This window comes from Grampus griseus (genome assembly GCF_964374135.1).
Source record: "Grampus griseus genome assembly, chromosome: 3".
NCBI classification, from domain to species: Eukaryota; Metazoa; Chordata; class Mammalia; order Artiodactyla; family Delphinidae; genus Grampus; species Grampus griseus.
Genome location: NC_139019.1, coordinates 144,298,316 through 144,319,884, shown reverse-complemented (window position 1 = coordinate 144,319,884; position 21,569 = coordinate 144,298,316). Strand labels below are relative to the sequence as shown.

General features: G+C 47.6%; 1 protein-coding gene across 1 annotated transcript in view; it reads left to right on the top strand.

Annotated features, from left to right (window-relative positions):
- The window catches only part of SLIT3 (slit guidance ligand 3), a 598,723-nt gene that overhangs the window by 91,210 nt on the left and 485,944 nt on the right, over positions 1-21,569 (top strand). Inside the window, exon 4 of the mRNA XM_082650871.1 lies at positions 11,053-11,124. Coding sequence (XP_082506997.1) covers positions 11,053-11,124 — 72 coding nt within the window. The remainder of the gene's footprint in view (positions 1-11,052; positions 11,125-21,569) is intronic.

The window sequence follows — 21,569 nt, the reverse complement described above, 5'->3', positions numbered from 1 at the left end:
CAACTAGCAAATATTTATTGAGCACCTCTTAGTTGCTAGAAACTATTCTAAGCTCTGAGTTGCAGTGAAAAAAAGAGACAAAGACCCTCTTCTCAGGATACTTCATCTTAGAATGGATATTCTAATCGAGATCATTATCCCATTTTCACATGAAGAAACCAAGAAAAAGAGAGAGGTTAAACCCTAAAGGACACACAGCTTATTTAGAGCTGGATTTAGAATCTAAGTATCCTAACCAGCTTCCAGAATAAGAATAGAATAAGGATCTTAGGACTCATCTCATCCAACCAACTGATTCTGTTGATACAGAAAACCAAGCCACAGAGAGGGGCTGTGGTTCACACAGTCACACAGCTTTGGGGGGCAGAGCTAGGACCATAGCCCAGCTTCCCAAGTCCCAGCCCCGGGGCCCTGTCCATGAGTGCATGGACCCTACAGTGGCCTAAGATTCACTGGATCTGCCATCTTGTCACTGTCACTCTGTCTTAGTCCATTCAGGCTGCTATAACAAAGCACCACAGACCGGGTAGCTTATTAGCAAGAGAGATTTGTTTCTTACGGTTCTGGAGGCTGGAAGTCTGAGATCGTGGTCATGCTCTGGTTCTTCCGGGTTGCAGATGGCCAACGTCTTGCTGTGTCCTCACATGGTAGAAGGGGCAAGGGATCTCTCTGGAGCCTCTTTTATAAATGCACTAATCCCATTCATGAAGCCTCTGCCCTCATATCCTAATCAGCTCTCCAAGGCCCCACCTCTTAATGCCATCATCTTGGGGGTTAGGATCTCAGCATGTGAATTTGGGCGAGAGGAGGACACCAACATTGAGACCATAGTGACCTCCCTTACTTCCTTAACCAACAGATCTCCTGACTCATTTTCCTAAATACTATAAGCACATTCCCTCAACTGCCTTACCCAGTCTTGCCTTTCACAGACTTTTAGTACCAGACCTGCCATACACTGTCCCCTAACCTCCACCTTCCCTGTTCTTGCCACAGATGACCTGTCTTTGGCCCTGTCAAAGGCCACTGCCATCACTTGTGCACTGGAATCTCCTCCGTCACCTATTCAGGAGCCTCACTCTAAAAATTTTCCCCTCATCCCCTGCATCATTGATTTACCAGATCAGTCTCATCAGCATAGGAGCATGTTGCAATTTGCCCCATCCTAAAAAATAAAAACAAAACCTTTCTTCACCCCATTTCCCCTGCTAACTCTCAACCCATTTTCTGTTCCCCTTTATAGCGAAATCCCTCCAAATTATTATTTTCCCTTGACTTTTGTCCACCCACTCTTTCTTGGACCACTCCAGTTAATAGTTGATGCCTAACTCTCTATCAAGCTGTTCTTTCTAAGTCACCATGTTACTCAGTTCAGTGTTGTCCTCATCTTTCTCTGCCTCGTGGCTGCATTTGACCAACCAGTCCCTCCCTCCCCTTCTCCCTCCTTGGAACCCCATTTTCACTTGGCTTCCACAATTCCACCTTCTCTTGCTTCTCCTCCTACCACACTCCACCATTTCCTCCTCCCTCTGGTCTCTAATGGATGGTGCAGCCCAGGACTCAGTCCTAAATCCTCTTCCCTTCTTTTCTTCGTTTCTCATGGTGGCTGTGGTTCCTGTATTTAAATACCATCTACATCTCCATTTTGGTCTTATCCCTGAAGCCCAGATTTGCATATCCAGTTGTCTATTGGGTATCTCCACATGGATATTTATGGGCATATCAAATTTAACATGACCAACCTGGCCCCTCGCCAAACGTGCTCTGCCCACAGTAGTCTTCCTCCAGCTCAGGTAACAACAGATCCACACTTTCAGATGCACACGCCAAAACCTCAGCATCATCCTTCATTCTCCTCTCTCAAGCTTTACCTCCAATGCATCAGCAAATCCTGTCTACTCCACCTTCAAAATATTTTCATCTTCACACCTCTGCAGCTACCACCTTGGTAGCAGGGTAAAGAGAGTTCCCAGAGAAGGAAGGAACATGTGCAGAAACCCTGAGGCAGGGGAAGATGCAGCACTGGAGTATCTCTGAAGGGATAAAGGCATGATTCTTGAGTCTGGGGAGTCGCCTGCCCTATTGGCCCCGTTATGAAATAGGGTTGAAGCGATCGCTATGGGGATCTGAATTTTGGCCACTGCCAGACCGTCTGGCTGTCTGGAATGGATCTGGCCAGCTCTAAGGGATATACGTGATTCTGTTAATTGCATCTGCGTTACGTCTGCAATGTATGTTGTGTGTGTGTTCATATGCGTGCGTTAAGTATGCATTTTTTCCCACTCCAGACATCTTTTCCTGGACTCTGAGCCATCAGTGTACTAATGTCGTTCCATGTCCAATCTGCTGGGGGATCCCCAGAAACCCCTGCTCATGACTTTAGGCCTAGATGAAGCAGTCTTTTTGTTCACAGACCTTTGGGGTTCTTTGCGTTGTTCTAGGCAAACATGGGCTTTATGGGTTGGTCACCATGGAACAAGATGACCCTCCGAGCCCTTGGCTCCTTCTCTGCAGAGCCAGGACTCCTGCCCTTCTTCCCTCCACCCTCTTTTCTCCTCCTGAAATCAGGGTCTTCTGGAGACAGGGGTATTTTTGGGCACATGGCAGCAGCTGGGACAGGGGTCAAAGGCAAGGCAGGCTCAGGCCACCGACGTGCTCTGCTTTATCCCTAACAACCGTGTAATTGGAGGAAAATTGGCCCAATGTGAGGTGCTGAAAAGTTCAAAAAGGGTTGTTTCAGGGTCTTTGTGCCTGTTTTCTTTTCATGCTGGAGTGTTGAGTTGGAGCCCAGCAAGATGCTGGACAAGCCCCAGAGCTCTCTAGAACTGGACAGTTATCTCGGGACAGAGTCACCTACCGGGGCAGGCAGGGGCTGAGGATGCCCTTGGGGAACATCTGAATAAACAGACCTTTTAGGTCTGAGAGGAGAAGGATAAATGCTCTTAAGAGATGGCTCAGGATTCCTGCCCCCTGGCCTGGGGGCAGTGATTTCCTGGGACCCTCAGAGCCTTCTTCAGAAACCAGAGGGGCAGGATCATTAAACAGGCTTTGAACAGTAAGGCCAAGGAAGCACAGGGTCAGTTTCCTAGTCTGCTTTGACTCAGTTTCTCCAACTATAAAATGAATAAATACTTTATTACTGGCCTCCCTCCTAGGATTGTTGGGAGGCCTCCTGGTCAACCAAGCACCAAAGGGTTAAGGAAGCAGAATGGTGAAGCGGTTCAAAGTTCAGGTTTCAGTGTCAAAGAGACTTCTGTCCAAACCTTATTTATCAGCTGCGTGACTTTAGACAGGTTTCATAACCTCTCTGAGCCTCAGTTTCCTTGTGTAACATAATGACATTAGCAATGTTGCTTTAAGGATGAGATGAGATAATGGATATAAAGCACCTCCCACAGCAGTTAGCCCACTGTAAGTGCCTTGCTTTGATAGAAAAAAAGGAAGGAAGGAAGAACAACAAGATCAAAGAGATCATTATTATTGCTTTGATTCTAAAGCGAGTTGGTTATTATGATAGTTCTCGCCAAATATTCAGGTGTCCCTGTAGATTTCCCAGCTTCCTTTGCAGTTAGGTTTGGCCATGTGACTAGTTCTGGCCAGTAGACTGAGAGTAGATATGATATGAGTCATTGTGAGGTCAAGGAAATTAAGAGCCGGTGTGGCTCCTCCCTCCCTCTCATCCCCAACACACTGACCTTGGGGGCCACATGTCCTCTACGGCAGCGCTCCCCAACCTTGTTGGCACCAGGGACCGGTTTCGTGGAAGACAGTTTTTCCACGGACGTTGGGGAGGGGGAGGATGGTTCGGGCGCTAATGCGAACGATGGGGAGCAAAAGGGAACAGCAGATGAAGCTTCGCTGGCTCACCTGCTGCTCACCTCCTGCTCTGCAGCCCGGTTCCTAACAGGCTGTGGACCGGTACTGGTCCACGGCCCGGGGGTTGGGGACCCCTGCTCTATGGCATCTTAGAGATAGAGCCAAGCCTTTATGTGAGTGTGGAGTCTGTGTCCACTGTGTTAACCCAGTGAGATATCGGAGTTCCTTTGTTACTGCTAATAGCCTTGCTGACCGATACAGTCATCTATGAAGGAGAAATACATCTCCCCTGTTCCTGACCTCCTGGGGCATCTAGGGATGATGATAATGATAATAACAGTGGCTGTAACAGCTACCATTTATCAAGCCTTTGAGAAATACTGCAAAGCCCATCGCAGATGTTAAACTATTCAGGTATCTCACGAGGTTCATGTTTTGCTATTACATAATAATTGTGTTCCTAAAGTAAACTTTATTTTTTTAAAGGGTTCTCTTAAAAATTTCAATGAGGAAAAGATACTGCTTAGGGCAAGAGTTTTAGACTATGACAACAAAGTTATTTCTCTTACAGCAATGTCAAAAGTAAAGGGTTTTAATTGCTATTAGGACATTCTGAAGTTACAAACTACAAATAACAGATTTTCAAAACTGACATAAGCCAACCTAAAGGTCATTGAGCAAATGCTGAATTCCATGGAAGACAAGATTCAGGTCAGCTTGCTTCCAGACCATCAAAATAAATTGTGGCTTCGTCCAGAAGTGCTAATAAAAAGGAAGCCCCATTAGATCTCAATAAAGCTGCTACTCTCCCCGACCCCTGCAAAAAAACAAAAAAAACAAAAAAAACCCCTAAAAATACATTATAAAAAAAGAAAAAGGAAATCCCAATGGCAAAGAACAGACAGTCACCCATTAAAGTGGCCCATGGGTGTTGAAGCTGGAGGCCAATAGGCTTTCCTCTGATCCACGCAGGGATCCTTTCTGATAATGACAGTGGTGTAGACCAACAAGGAGCACGAATTGAGTTCCTTGCTGAACTGATCAGGTTACATCCAATTTGCATTACGAAAATTTGCATAGCAGGAAAAAGCCTGAATCTGATTTGTCCGGCAGATGAGGAAAGCAAGAAAATATGAGGCCATCAGTGGCTACAGTGAGCAACTACGGAAACAACCCCTATTCAAGGTTCTCTGCTTTTTTGACTCTGCTCAACTCAGAGTTCCCCTGATGTATAGTGACATCTGCACATCCTCATGAATGAGGGTGCCACCTCTGAGCTGGGATTCGAGGCCTCTGAGTTCGGTTCTGTCCTTCTCTTGGGGTCTGCCAGGACGTCTTGGGCCTGTCCATCCCTCCACTTGGGGAAGGCCTGGAGCTTCCGCTCTGAATAGCAAAGCCGCTTTGGTCCTTGTTGGTGTTTCTGAAAATACCAGTAGACCTGGAAGGTGTCCAGGCTGCCTAGGAAAGTGCCTGGAGAAGGGGATTCACTTGATTTCATTACTAAAGCAAACAGTCCTGGTGACCTTTGGGAATTAGCATATTTTGACTTCCTCCCTCCCTCAGGCCTTCGCTGGGCAGCTGAACATTCCACACCTCCCTGAGAAAGGGGAAGCACTTTGAGTGGGTGCTGGGGCCTGTTGCTGACTAAGCATGCCTCCTTCCGGCCTGGAGGCCTCTCACCCGTCCTGCACCGACTGAGGGGACGAACTGGCCCCGTCCTTTCTTGCCTTGCTTCCCAGTAGGTCAGTAGTGAGGCAGGTGGGTCTGGAAGCCGAGTCTTCAAGAAGATTCTGGAGATTGTAGACAGATTCAAGCAACTGGGCCCTCTGGGAGTTCTGTTCATCTGCAAACAGGATGGCTCCCCTCACCCAGGGGAGGAAGGCTATTGCTTTTTCAGGCTCCCCTCATTGGTCATTCCCACTTTATGATTTACTCATGAAATTCAACAGGCCCTTACTGAAGGCCCTCTTGCATGCCTGGGGCTGTGTCAGCTCACAATGGGTCACTGAGTAGATATTAGACCTATTTCCCACTCTCAAGGACCTTCAGAACTTAACAGAAAGACGAGACCCACTTGTGAGGTAATAAATCACAACAGTCTGTAATGAGGGCTAAATTAAATACCAGCATTATCCATGGTAGTTAAGAGCCCAGGTTTGGCATTAGGTGTCTGGGTTCAAATCCCACCACCATCATTTTGGTTGAGTTTGACTTTGGGCAAGTGCCTTAACCTTCTTAGGCCTCTGTTTCCTTATTATAGGTTGACCAAGGGTACTAGCCTCAAGCACTTCTGTGGGGAATTACATGAGCTGGCACATGTGAAGCGCCTTGTACAGTGCCTGACTCATGGTCTTAGGGTTATTACCAGCTACTGCTACTAGTTGTCAAAATATATTTGAGGGACCCCAGTACTGTAGAAATCCTGAATCTAAACACACCCCCTTCTGCATAATGGTCCTCTCGTCTTTATTTCTTTCAGCACTGATTGGTCCTTTTGACTGATCAGTTACCCAAGCTGGAGCCCCTGGGGCCTTCATAGGCATTTAACCACAAAACCCTGTTGATTAGACCTCACCTCTGTGTCCTCCACTCCAATATGACTCTTACCCTTAACTGGGTCCTCACACAGCCACACTGATTACTCAGGAGCCCTCTTAACTACTAGCCTTGCTTTTGATTTCACCCTCTTCCGAACAAGCCTTACTGCTACTCAAGAGAACTTGTTAAAATCCAAAACAGATGATCATTTCCTTCTCAGACTCTTTCTGCGGCTCCCTCTGACTCTCAATAAACAGCCAAGCCCAAATCCTTGATCATGACCCGCCAGGGCCCTCATTAATATGACCCCTGCCTACCTCTAGAGCTTCATCGCTTGTGATTCTCAAGTCACCTCCAAGTCCCAGCAATGCAGCCCTGTACCCCAAATTCTCCTCCGTCTCCTGGTCCTCCATGACCATGCACATACACCTCTCGAAGTCTAGAACCCTTTGTCCCTATCTCCCGAAGAGTCAAAATTATGCTTAAAAAAACAAAAACAAAACCCCTCCAAACCACTTTCTTTGGGAAGCCTTCCTTTCCCAGGTCTGGGTTAGCTGCCCCTCCTCTGTGCTCCCACAGTAGCTTTGCTTACAAGATCACGCTGCAGATTTTTGTTTTCGTGTCTGTCTCCTTTGCTAGCCTCTGACCTTCCTCGTCTACATCTTATTCATGCAGGTGCAGGAAGGGACTGTATCTTATTCATCTTTGGATGTTCATATTGAAAAATGACTAGGAAGATGGATGGATGGATGGATAAATGGACAGATGGGTAGATGGATGGATAGGTGAATGGTTGGATAGAATAGTGGATGGATGGATGGGTGGACGGACAGACGGACGGATGGACAGACAGATGGGTAGAGGGTGGATTTATGAATGGATAATGGATAGATAAATGAAGGAATTCAGTAAAGTGGCGAAAACCTCTAGTTAGGTCTCGCGGCCATCAGTGGTACTGCAGAGACAAGGCTCTCTTTCTTGTAGCTTCACAGTTCAGGCCGAAAAGCAGAATGACCTTGCAACTAGCAGCCAGTGGGGTTTTTTTGGACCTGGATTCTCCCCATTGTTCCAGCAGGAAGGCTGAGAAGGAGTGTTGATCCTAGAGGGAGAGAGGACACCCAGGTGGGCTTTATCCCATCACGGACCCAACCTATAGCCTTTCTGCCGACCTCCTCAGGTCTGCCCTCATACGGGTCCCATTCAGTCCTTTTCTTCATCCAGGCATCATGGATTTATTCCCAGCTTGAACTATGGCAGATTTCCGCCTCTGATTCCAGGGTGACAGAGCAGCAGATGGCACGAGTACGGAGGATGCCTTGACCAATAGCCGCTGTGTGCGGCCCAGCGCTTACCCGTTCCTCTCAGGAGAACAGCACGTTTCACTCTGTTCGTTTTCCTGTTCAGGAGCTGCTCTTAGAGCAGCCACGGGAGAAGTTCACCTTACGCAGCTTGGAGCCTTTCTTAGCTCTTCGAGGAAGACCTTTCAGGCCAACTTGGTTCACTAAATGAATCCTGGAATGGAATGAACTAGAAATGAAATGTCGTGTCGAGCTCCTCTTGATACAGAGACCCAGCATGCGGCCCGCCCAAGCCGAAGTGGAAAGACCTGAGGCTTTTGGGAGAAGAGCCCAGCTCAGCCACCCTGGAATCCTCATTCAGGGTTTATGAAGCAGCAGGCAGCACACAACTGACTAAATATGGTTGTGTTTTTATTTTTGTCCAGCCACAAATACCGACAAAGAACTGAAAACGATTCCTTCCCTTCCTGGAGCCTCGGAGCCAAGCTGGTTTTATTTTTAGCTTCAACTCTGGTTTTGAGCTTTTAGGACACTCAATACCCTCCCCACTGCGGGCAGCAGTGGGCCGATTTCAGGACTTTTGCCTAAACTGGAGCGTTGGTTGTCTGAGTGTAACTCTCACCAGGCTTTGTGCAGCTGTGGCAATAGAGGGTGGTTCCAGACAGACCCACCTGGAGACCCACTTCTACTCTTGGGGACTCCAAGAGCATCCTTTTCAGGGAGGGTAATGTACTCAGGGTGGATGGTTGCCTGGGCTGGGGCAGCGGAGGTGGCAACCCTGGATGAAAGGAAGCAGAGGCAAAAAGAAGACTAGGGAGGGGAGAAAAGAAGGGGAAGGCAGCTGTCACAGACTGAAAGCCTTCGAGGAACACAGTGGTTCAGAACCAGGCTCTGGAGGCAGCTCCCCTGGGTCTACATCCTGCCTCGGCCACATCCTGTCACAGTGGCCTTGCAGAACGGGCTCAACCGCTCCAGGCTTTGCTGTCTTTATCTGTGAGGTGCGGGTAATTATGACACCAGCCTCTGAGCTGCGCTGCCTGAGATCCTACCCCTCTAGCACGTGGCGTAGTGCCTGACATGCATTTGTGCCGCAACTCGTTTCAGTTATTATTGCCATGCTCTCATTGCAGTGCTAGACACTTATGCATACAGTGTGTCATTAAAACTTACTGTAACTCACTGAGTAGGGTTATTAGGCAGATGGAAAACAGAGGCTCAAGGAGCTGGGTAACTTCCCCGAGGTCCCATGGCGAGAGCATGATAGAGCCAGACCTGAACCCAGCGTGACCAACCCCAAAGTCATAGCACCACGCCTTCTCTGGGACCAGTGCTTCCCCGTGTTAGAAAGGGGCTTATCACTGGCTCTATGAGAACTGCTCTAGACAAGGAGCTAGACTCCCCCTCCTCTCCTCTGGGCTCCCCCCTTTCTTCCCACTTTGGTGACAGGAACACACAAAGAGCAGATACTGGGAGTGATCAAAAGAGCACTGGTCAAATCCATAGAGACAGAAAATAGAATGGTGGCTGCCAGGGACGAGGGGAGGGGCCCTGGGGTGGTGTTGTTTAATGGGTACAGCGTTTCAGATTTGCAGGATGAAAAAGCTCTGGACATCTGCTGCACAGCAGTGAGAATATACTTAACACTACAGAACTGGACGCTTAAAAATGGTGAAGATGGTCAATTTTATGTTAGGGCTTTCGTTCTAACCACAATTAAACAAACGAAAACAAAACAAAACAAAAAAGAGCACAGGGAGTCAGGTCGCCGTTTCGGTGGGGCAGGGCATTTGAGCTTATCTTGTCCAACTTGCCAGCCTTTTCTCAGGCTTCCTTCCAGTCAGGAGTGTCACCAACAGCTCCGCTGGTCCACCCCTGCCCCGCACCACGTGGACCCCGTCAGGGCTGAGCTGCACACTTCTGACTTGAGGTGGTGAATGCTCCTCTCACATGCTCTGCCCTTTCAAACTTCCTTCTAGTCCCCTATCCCTCTGAAGTTTTTGTCCTTCAACCTGGAACGAAAAGGGGAAAATAGCAATACCGCCGACCCCCAGCGGATCACGTCTGCATGATGTCGTGGACGAAGTGCGGGCTTTGGGGACAGAAGCTGGGAAGCAGCTCACCTTTTCTTCTCTTCAGTTCGCTTAGCTCTAAGATGGGATAATACGTTTTTTCCACGTAGCCAAATGTGCACAGTTTAAGCGGAGAAGTTCAGCCGGGCTGTAAACTGCTCTTTTGCACAGGGAGATTCTGAAGAGTGAGATTCTGAGGATTCTGGGGACAGGAGATTCGGGGACACTGGTTTGGGCTTCCCTGATTAGGCTGCGTAAAGATGCTTGGACAGAGAGGCCTGGGAATGAGCACGGGGCAGGCTTTCCCTCTTGGCCTCACGCTCCCGGGAGAGCAGGCTTCGTGGAGACCACAGTGACTTACGGTCCCTCGGAAACTCAGATGGCCTTCTTTTCTGTGGGCATCGGCATGGACCGTTCTCAGGAGAGAGTCTGGCTCTGCTGCCACCACCCAACGTGGGACACCCCTCCTGGACTGAGTTTGCCTCCGGGTCTACACACCTAGACCGTGATCCCTGACCCAGGGCCGACTTTGCCATCTAAGCACAGCGGGGACAGTACCCAGGGCTGACAGTACTTTTTAGGGACCTATGAAAATGGTTTAATTTCTTTTAAAATTAGAGGAAAGGAATGAGTGTTCAGGTCAAAGTAAATGTTATATAATATTAATATATTTGTTTTTATACCAACACAGTTATAAAATACAATATTTAATTTTTTTAAATAGGGGAAGGGGCCCACAAAGGCAAAAATGCCCAGGGTCCATGGCAGTCATAACGCAGCCCAGCTCTGGTCTGAAAAGCCAGGCTGGCAGGGACTACATCTGGCCCTTTAACCCCTGGTGATCTGCCCCACCCTCTTCTCTGTTCCTATAACGACTGCTATCTGTCCCACCTGTCCTCACCACTTAGGATCTGGAATATTCTCTCTGGTATTTTGTTTATTTTTAGAGACCCATTTCACATGCCCATTCCATCACCTGGCAATAGCTAGCTACCGCAGGCACATGTTGAGAAAAGTTCAAAAGCCTGTCTGAGGTTCGTGGGAAAGAATGTCCTGATCAGTTAGTGATGCCTCTCCGAGGCTCGTGAAGGGGGCTGTGGCAGCAAGCGTGTTGTGTTCCTGCTTCCGACTGACCTTTGCCTTTTTATCGCCAACTTGACTCCCAGCTCCGCGCGTTAAGAGTGTGCCTTACACGTGCTGAGCATCCCACGTTGAAAGATCTAGAAGCCTCTTAATACCTGTTGATCGATTGGCCGAAGGGGTGTCTGTAAATACTCTTGATCCCGTTTCATGTCCCCTTGACATCTTTTCATTCTTTTTTCCCCCTTCAGGCGCCTGAACAAGAATAAACTCCAGGTCCTCCCGGAACTGCTTTTCCAGAGCAACCCGAAGCTCACCAGACTGTGAGTAGAATGGAGTTGTGTTCCCCACCTGGTGTCTTGCCCGGCTTTGCTGACGCCGAGGATGCGGTTGCCTTAGCGTGGGGAGCCCTGAGCCGTGTGGACCTTGGCAGTGAGTCCGCGCACGTGGGCGCTTGGAGCCAGGCTTCAGCGTGCTGGGTCCTCACACTCCCCTCCAGCCCGCCTTTCTTGCGTCCGTCCTTCCCAGATCATCCGCTTAAGTGGCCGGTGAGGGCTGTGGACCTGTGGTAGTGCATCTCTCCTTTGCAAGGAGAAACTCTTCCTTTTAACTTGGGTCTGAATTAACCTCAGGGAAATGCCCTGAGGGTAGGCTTGGAGGTGAATTGGTTCACACAAGACTGCCAGTGGTCTCGGAGGAGGGCAGTGGTTTGGGTTAAGCATTTCAACCTCACCTCCTTGCTGGCTAGAAGGATACCTGCCCTTTGCCTGCTTCCAACTGCTGCCAGTCCGGGAACCCTGGGTCTGGAGATCTGTGATTTTGTGGGAAAAGAAAGAAACACTTTGAATTTTGCTTTATCTTCAGAATGGTCCAGGGTATGATGGGGGGTGGGGGGAGACTTGCAGATTCTCTGTGTATTTATTCAGCGTGAGAGTTTGGATACTGAAGAGCTGGAGATGCACGTCGCGATGGAGATTGTGATTCGTAGATTGGGGTTATTAGGCAAGTGCTAATTACTGACAGTGAACAACTCCATGACTTCGAACCTGAAAGTCCTACCGGCAGTAACTAGTGTATGTTATGGGGTGAATTGGTTGCCCAAGGCTTGACTTTCTGGCTGGAGCAACAAGTGTCCGACTGCTTAGCAGTCAGGCAGTGAGATGTACGGCCTGGCTGGGAGGACTCTGACCTTACTGGGGAGGCTGCAAAGTGGTAGCCACCCTTCTCGTTTCCAACGGCCGTGTTTAATACCTCCGTATGCAGTCCGCCGATGCATGGAGATAAATTGGGAAATACGAAACGCATGTTTGCATGTGCACTTAAGAATGAGTTCTGAATTAGGAATCTGTATCTCTCTCTGTACACACACACAGAGACTATATACATAAATGTGCTTTCAAGGACACTTGGCTGCAACAAGAACGGGCTGGGGTTGGCTGGGGTGTCAAGGGTACCGCGGCCTTGCTTGCCTTCTCTGGGGGACACCTGTACTTCGTCACGGTCTCCTCTTGCTGGCCTTCCCTTTCTCTTGCCCAGTCCACCCGGCTGACTGTGCTAAATGAGGGAAAGAGCATGCCTCCCTTTCCACTCTTCGGCTCTGAATCCACCTTGATGGACGTGAGGGTGCATGAGGTGCTGTTGCTGGCCCGAATGAGCAACAGCAACTGGGCAGACGGGGAAACCACTCTGGTTTTTAACTTCCTCTTCCCTTTACAGTTCTTTCCTTAAATGCTCACCTAATAGCCATCTCTCCACCCAGCACTACCTTGTGCTTTTCAACCTGCTTTTAACTAAATAACGCAGACTGTATGCTGTTCTTCTGGAATCTCAGCGTCACTTTCGAGGCAAGTAAAAGGTGCTTGTGGGACTGGGGCTGCTGGGCAGCTTTGAGCGGGTAGGTCTGAGAGTTCCAGTTGCTGCAGGAGGTCAGGGGGGCTGATTCTTGCTCCCCATGGCCATCAGGTGAGGCCCATTTCAGGCGGGGCTGGTCTCGATCCAGGCAGAGGAGGAGTTTCAGGCCGTGTTAACAGGCCTCTGCCATGCTGGGGACCAGGCCCAGGCAGGTAGCACAGGGGCATGGGAAAGTCCAGTGTCCTAAAGGCCACTTTCTAACTGAAGGAGGTCAGGAGAGCCACTTTCCCTTCTGTGCCTAAATGTCTTCATCAGTAAATGGGAGATGCCTCATCTTCGCTTCTACCCACCTCACCAAGGAGCTGTACGTGTATCCGATGAGATTATGGTGGGCATGCGTTTTCTAGGGTTTAAAGTGCTGTGTGAGTGCAATTACCAAGATAGCTATTGTTACTCCTACAATTCCCATCTTCACCACTTGTTTCGAATCTCCTTTCCCTGGGAGACATGAAGAAACCAGGAGCTGCCGTGGGCCCTGAGATCTGTTACACGGAGCTTTGTCCTCAGGCCAGAGAGCTGCAGCTGGGAAGGCAGGGAGGACGTTTGGCTCATTTTGGTTTCTGTCCCTCTCCAGGTCCCCGTCCAGGCCCAGTGTGACACATAGGCACTCGGGAATGGGTGGATGAATAAATGAATGATACAGGCCTCAGGGTATGAACCATGTTCTGAGGGAACTTTGAATCTTTCATCCACCATTCCTTCATTCACTCATTCGTTTGTTTGTTCATTCGTTCATTCAATAAACTTTTCCCAGGTGCTTGTTCCAGCCTGGCCTCTGTGCTGGGTGTTAAACTGCAGATATGAAGTTTGCCCAGTTCTCTGTGTGCCCCGTCACGACACATTCTGAACGGCCGCCAAAGAGCTGAGAGCTAAAGACATATTTCTGTTCATTGAAGCAGCTCTATTAACCCAGGTTTGGGCTATAATCAGCAATCCCTTTTTCTCCCTGGGCTTGATCTTTGATTTTTCTTAATGACCCTATTGTGTCTTTGTCTCATTTTGTCAGCCACTCCAGGGCCTTTTTGGAAGTAAGCAGGGTGCAAATTAGAAATCAATAAATGTGCAATCATGAGTGTGTATACATATGCCACTGGCTCCGTTTTAAAAGAGCACTGCATCTCAATAGATGCAGTGAGCCGTTTTCCAGGGAATGCTAAATGGGGCTGCTGGGTGGCCGTCTCCTCCATAGTCGGCCGTGTGGTTTAAACAGCAATTCTGACGCACCTTTTCTTATTAGATCTATAGACAAAGACTGCTTAATATTCAATGATTATCTGAAAAATACCTTTTGGAAAGGCTATGGTCGTATAATAAGACATGTAGTGATGGGAAAGGGAAACAATATTTATTGAGAACCTATTATATATATATATGATTATAATATTATCACTAACTAGTAAGTGGCAGAAATGTGACAAATTAGTTTAACTCAGAGGGAAAATATGTTAGTTAATGTGCATGGGAAGGCCAGTGGTAGTTATGGTTGGCTTTAGGAACAGCTGGATCCAGGAGCATGGCGGTGTCATCGGGACTTCATCTCACTCCCCGCAGCCCTAGGAAGAGAGCACAGGATGGCAGGCAAAAGCAGAAGACTCTGAGGGCAGTAACCTAGCAACCAGGGTGGAGAGGGTGTCCTCGACAACAGTCCTGCAGGAAAGAACTGAGGGTCAGTTGCTTACCTTGGTCGCACGTCCAGCTCTGAGCAGATGCTGTTGCTGGTGAGATGGTGTCCTCTGATTGACCAAGTTTGGGCCATGCGTCCATCACAGTTGTTTGCAGATGAGGGTGTGCGGGGCCTGGGAATGGGTTTCCCAAAAGGAAGAGTAATTCTGTTATCAGAGGACAGGGGAAGACATACTAGGCTTGAACACGGCAGACATCTACAAGTTTATTGAGCATCTAGTCTGTTCAGTTCCCTGTGCTTTCATTGAGTGGTTTGGATCCTTACAATAACACTTCAAGATAATAACAATAGCAAACACGTTGAGTGTTGGGTGCTCTTCTGAGCACTTAACATAGAACTTGTTGGATACTCCTAATGATGCTATGCGGTAGGAACTATGAGTACCATTCTGTGGATGTGAAACTGAGGCTCAAAGAGGTCAAAGAACTTGCCCAGCATCATACAGTTGCTCAGTGACAGAACCAGGAATCGAATGTGGGTAATCTGACTCCGAAGCCTGTGCTTTTGTTCTACTACAGTTAACTCCCTGCCTCAATACTCCCATTTTACAGATGAAGAAACTAAGGCCCAGAGTTTAAATTACTTGTCCGTACCCGTATTTCTAAGCAGCAGCACGGGGCACTCTGCCTCAATACTCAGATTTAGCCTTCACACCAACCCTGCAAAGAGAATCATTATTAAATCTACTTCTACCTCCACTCGCCGCCACTAGAGAAAGCCCTTGCGCAGCAGCGAAGACCCAACGCAGCCAAAAATAAATAAATAAAATAAGTAAATTTATTTTTTTTTAAAAAATCTACTTCTAAAGCTTAGAAGTGTTATCTGACTTACCCATGGCTGTATAACCAGAATACAACGGAATGGGGAAAGAAATGCATGTGTGTTGCTGCAAAGTACCTCTGTTTTCTGCCATGCCACGCTGCTGTGCTTACTATTGTGGAGAGCTGAAGTCATGCTAAAAAGGATTGGCGATGGACCTGTCATACATCCAAGTGCTCTGTCAGCCCTTGGCTGGTTACCCTGCCCCACCCCCCCTTAGACGCAGCACCATCTGATTCATTGGTGCATGTGTATAGTAGTCATGTATCTATCCTCTTACTCTGTCCTTTAGCGCACAGAGCACGAGCTGTAGAATCCTAGAGCTCAGAAGTGCCCTGAGGCTTAGGTAATACCACTGTGGTCTGTAAAACACCCAGCAAGGTCTCTATCCTGCTTTGGGCACTCAGTAAATATTAGCTCACTCCTGTCCTGATGTATATTATAAGATTTTCAAGGATCAGGCCCGGACTTTTGCTCTTTCCAGGTTTCCTATCACTCGTGACTGAGCACAGTAGATGGCAGTAAAGTGAAAAGGGTGAGGGGCTGCCAGTTACTTGCTGTGAGACCATGGGCAAATTACTTAACCTCTCTGGGTCTCAGGCTCTTCCTCAGTAAAGTAGACAATAATAGAACCTACTTCTCCAGGTTGTTGTGAGGTAAATGGAAATAGCCCAGGGACAACCTTTAGCATTGACTATAGCCCATAGTAAAGTGCTCAGTGAAAGATGGCTATGGTTAACTTTTGCTGGCTGACTGATAGGAATGGTGCATATGCTGGGGCTCTGGCATCTCTGGTGTAAACATTTCAGCACCTCTCAAAGAGTTCAGTCTCCCAAATAAATGAGGGTTGAGGGAGGACTGCACCGGGAGTGGGAAGACCCTGATCCTCCTACTGGCTCTGCCACCCACAAGCTATGTGACCTTAGGCATGTTACTTCATCTCTCTGGGCCTCATCTAGAGAGGCTGAGATGAAGCGTGGTCTGCTACGTGGTCTGTAAGTTATTAATTTCTCCTTTTTGGCCTCTCCTTCAAGCTTTCTCTTTTACCCACACGTGGGGGAAGGAGGGAAGGATTTCTGGTGATTTGGAAGTTAAGTGGTTAATGTTGTCAGAAATTCCTTAGAAGAAGCAAAAGACAAGATGAAAACAGTAATTAAAAGCTGTCTGCCTTGCACCAGATTAGGGAGCTTTGAAGGGGATGAGAGGCACACAGTGGTTCACAACTGCTGTTTTTAAAAACTTGACTTTGCCGTGTGAGGATGAGCAGACCACTGGGGTCCTTCTGCTCCACATCTCCTGGATTCATGTCCGAAGAGTCCGTTACATATTTGGCAGTGGTTTAAAGCCTGTTGCTGAAGAAGCAGTTGTGCTAGCAGCAGGACGGACGCCCCCAATTATTCTTCACACAGTCCCTCGAGGTATGTGGCAGATTTAAAACATGCCACTGGGGTTAAACCGCTGTCGCTCACTTGGGTCAGTGGAGTTGCAGGAGACTTGGGAAGTTAATCCCCAGGCAGCTGAAAACAACATGAAATGTGACCAGCCAACTTAGCCCCAAGTCGCTGGGGCTGCTGTCCTGGTGGGGCCGCTTCCCTCCCAAAGAGTTGTGAGACCTCAGTTTCCAAGGAACTTACTTGCAATGAGTGGGCCATCCCCAGAACTCTCATTTCTGCTACCTTGGACCTCTCCTTCATATTTAGCATTTTCTGCCCTTATCACCAGCCATGTGCCTCCATGCCCTGTGTCCCCAAACAAGCCAGAAGCTGCATTCAGCAAGGTGATCTAATGTTTCTTTGAAGTAACCCAATATTAGAGCAAAGAGCAGGGGCTTTGGAACTGTCCAGACCTGGGTTTGGATCCTACCGTCTGGTGACTGACGCTGGGCAAGTGACTCAGCTTTCTCAGTCTCTGGTTGGTTAGCAGTGCAATAGGGATAATCATCATAGTTCCTGTCATAGTTTGCTAGGGCTGTGATAAAGAAGTACCTCAGAGGCCACAACAGTGAGAGGCCCGCGTACCGCAAAAAAAAAAAAAGTACCTCAGACCGGATGGCTTAAACAACAGAAATTTGTTTCCTCCCAGTCTGTGGCCCAGAAGTTTCAGACCAAGGTTCTGGCAGGTTTGATTTCCTGAGGGCTGTCTCCTTGTCTTGCAGATTGATGGTCTTCTTGCTGCCCCTTAACATGGTTGTCCCTCTGTTCACGCTCACCTCTAGTGTCCCGTCCTCTTCTCATAAGGACACCAGTCATGTTGGCTTAGGCCCCACCCTAATGGCCACATTTAACTTAGTCACCTCTTTAAAGACCCAATCTCCAAATACAGTTACATTCTGAAGGATGGGGGCAAGGGCTTCGTAATGTGTACGAATGAACACATTAGCATATGATAGTTCCCAAGTGTGCATTGCATATTTACCGTGGGTCAAGTGCTCTGCGAACTGCTTTTAGATAGATTCTCTTCCTCAGTCTCAGGCTTGGGAGGTTAGATACTACATTAGCCCCATTTTACAGATAAACACACCGAGTCCTGGAGATTTAGACAGCTTGCCCAAGGTCATAGAGCCAGTCACCGACAGAGCTAAACTTTAAACCCAGGCTTGCCTGACTACAGAGCCCACATCCTTACCACAATTTCCATACTTATGAGAAGTCAGTAACTAAAGGGCCAGCACCCCCTCGTAGAAGCTCAGTTAGTGCTCTAGTTCCTTTATCTCTTTGAAGCCCTAAATGAGACCAGATCTGTTGAATGACTGGAACCCTGTACCTCTAGGTCGTACCTTCTGCTACTCGGAGTTCCTTTTGTAGCCAGCTCCGTCTTCCAATTCTGCACTAACCTTTAACACATAACTACCTGCAATATGTGTCTCCATAAAACTCTGTACTGATGTGAAACGATGCTCTAAAAGTGAAAAGTCAGTGAAGAAAACAAAAACCATACTATTCAGTTTTCCAGCAGAGTTATCCGATGTGGTGAAATGATCATAGGGCGATGGGAAAACCAATCCAGCGGGACAATAGGGGCTTCAGAGACTGCCTGCCTGCTTGCCTACCTGGAGCTGGATCTCAGAGACCTGTCGCCGCCTCTGGTGTGGGCTGGCACAGCCTTCAGAGGCCAGGGGACGGATGGTGAGACCAGCCTCACTATCGCAGGCGTGGGGACGCTTTTTCCGGGGGCATGGCTGCCTAAAGCTCATGGAAAAAGTCCCTGCAAACTGGAGCTCCATTTCCTCCTCCAACACTTCCCCAATCACCGAGCACTGTGGTTAGGCCAGCCTTCCGTTTGCTTTATGGCAGGCTTCGTCACCTGCATGCTTCGTCATGTGCTTGAAGACGGGTTTAGCTTTAATCTGTGTGTGGACAGATAATGGATTACAGTGGGTGCCCTGTCACTCTTGGGATTTCTGTTTTGTGTGAGTTGCACTCTGTAGTACCTGAAGCTGGAGCGAAGAAAGAAGGCAGGCAGGGAAGGTTTCTGTTCTTCTCTCCTCCACTGAGCCTTTATCCAGCTGAGCACAGAAGCCTGTTGCCTTATTCACAGAGTTGATTATAAGGCTAATACTTTGAATTGCCTTATGGACTCATACTATAGAATTTCAGAACTAGGAATAAAGGTTATCTGGGCCAGTGTTTTTCAACCTTTACTGTGCATCTGAACACCTGGGAATCTGGTTAAAATGTGGACTCTGGTTCTGCAGGTCTGGGGTGGGACCTAAGAGTCTGCATTTCTACAGGACCACACTTCACAGAGCGAGGATCCAGACTACAGTGGTTCTCAGACTTAGCATATAGAGAAACTAATCCCTCGAGGTTCTAATTAAAATGCTGATTCCCAGACTATGTCCCGAAGGACTCTAGTTTCATTAGATCTGGAATGGATGTAGGGATTTGTCTCTGTAAGTAGGCACCCTAAGTGATTTGGGTGTATGTCACCCATGGGGCATATTGTGGGAAACACTGATCTAGTACAACCCCTGTTATTTTATAGATTTGGGATCAGAGGAGGAACCAAACATTTCATGAGCACCTACTGTGTGCTGCACACCTTATGCATTTGCCATCTTCTTTGGTCCTCCTTCAAGGTAGGTATGTTTATGCCCACTACACAGAAGATGGAACTGAGGGTTGAGGAGTTTTAACTAACTCACCAGGAATAAACCCAGGTCTTTCTGACCCCCAATTCTGTATATTTTTCTGCTTTTTAATGTGCTGCTTGTGCTGAAATACATCTTGAAAAAGAAGGTTGGGCAGACGGGAGAATAAGAGAAAAAATCATGGACCTCTATAGCTTTCAAGGTTCAGTATTTGTACTTTTATGCTCATATGAGTGTATATGAACATATGCTCATATCTGAGATCTAGGATATCAAGACTTGAAACGTTAAAAGAGAAAAATTTATAGACTTAAATGCATGTTTGCAAGTGGACTTTTCTAAGTTCCCTACAATTTAGCAAAGGTAGAGTGAGGTTTTACGTCTTCAAATTCTTTAGCCCTTCGGGCCAGCAGCAGAATTTTCTAAAGTGATCAGGCAATACTTGTACTTGAGAACATTCTGCCAGCTTGGAAAGTTTTTCTTTTTTATTTTTTTAAGAAAGAAAAAACCAAGCTGTGACTTTACAATGCTTTGGAATTACAGAATATGCTTGTAATTTTTACAATTCTGCACAGACTTCTTTGCCACATCTGGTTGATATTACTGGCAGGGATATATGGGGGAATAAACCATGGGCTGGAATGTGAAACATCCCACAAAATGAGTTTCTTATAGGTTGCTGTATAAAACATTTTGAGTCTCCCTCTCTTTGGACGGGTGGCTTAAGTGATTTCATGGATTTAGTATTTTCTTTGGTTTGAAGGTAAGGGTTTTTGCTGGTCTACTTGGTGGGGATTCCAGGATGGTTTTCTGAGGATGTATGGAAAGGGTTAACGTTTGAGAGTCAGGCCATGGATCAGGGTGGAAAAAGCCACGCTTTGCAGGAAGTCAGACCAACGTTTGGCGAAAAACACTGGACACTAGTAATGATGGTGAAGCCCGGGTGCCAACTGAATTGCTACAGAAAAAGGAAAAATGTAGGGAGAAAGGGTTATCTGTGTAAGGGCTTCAGGAGACCTCCTGAATCTGAGCTCAGCTGGTTCATGAAACAGCTGACGGCAAGAAGAACTCAAGTTCTTGCAAAGCCAAAAGCCTTGGTACATCTGTGCATTCTCTGTCCTGGATATGAAAACCGTGAGTTGGGAAAATAGAAAAATAAAACAAACACCCAGGCTGTTACCTGGCATGTGGTCAATTCCCTACCGGGGACATTCTTGCCCAATTCCCAGGTGGAGAACTGTGTGACCAGGGGCAATTCAAGCATCCGTTGAACACCTACTGCGTGAGTGTGTCACTGCCATATGCTGGTTATTGGGATGCTGAGTCCAGAACACAGACGTGTCTAATCTCAGCCCAGAGGGTGTGGGTGTGGGCTTCTCGCCACCTGGCTCCTTCTCACACTTCCTTGTCCGGGACCCACCTGCAGAGTTGGAACCTTTCTGCAGAAGAGCATGTGCTGCTCTCAGCAGCCTGTGGCATGCGGTGGAGTTGGCCAGCCTCGGCCGGGCTGTGCGGACATCACCAAGGGTGCTCGAAGAGAGACCGTGCTGTCCGTTGGCAACAAAGCCCTTTGCTGAAGATGAGAACCAGAGACCAGCCTTCACCCACACCCTGGGGATCCTCATTCTCCTTATCTGGAGTTAGAAACTGTCAGGGGAATTGAAAATGTCAGGGAAATGCCACATTGCATATAGAAAACTATCAGCCTTTTGAGGTGGGCAGACCCCAAACACACATTCTTCAATTGCCTGAATGATGCTACTGTACCCGCATCTCATAATCTTGAAATATTTGTTCTTGAATCACATTCAGCATCAACAGAAACCTTTCTAAAGGGCCTAGTCATCTCTCATTTTCAGCTAACATTTGGGAATCTCTCCAGGGGACAGAGCATTTTAATTTGATGTCCTAAATTCTAGCATAATTTCAAATCACACACGTACACAAAAGTCTGTAACTTTGGCTCTCTTCTGGCTGTCCTGTGTCAGTATCCTGGATTTTGAGCATTAATTTCCATTTGTAAGGTTTGCAGTCCATTTACAAAGTCCTGGAGACTGAAGCTTGTAATGAACGTGTTGACACAGTATTAACAACAGCAAAACTATGATAACACAGTACTGTCCAAACCAAATAGAAATGGAGACGTTTAAGTAAATTTCACGCTCCTTGCCTGAATGTGGTGTGCTGGGCCTGAGCTTTTGATTCATGGTTTAGAAGAATATTTTAATGTTTTATTCATGATGTTCCTTTCTTCCCATCATTCC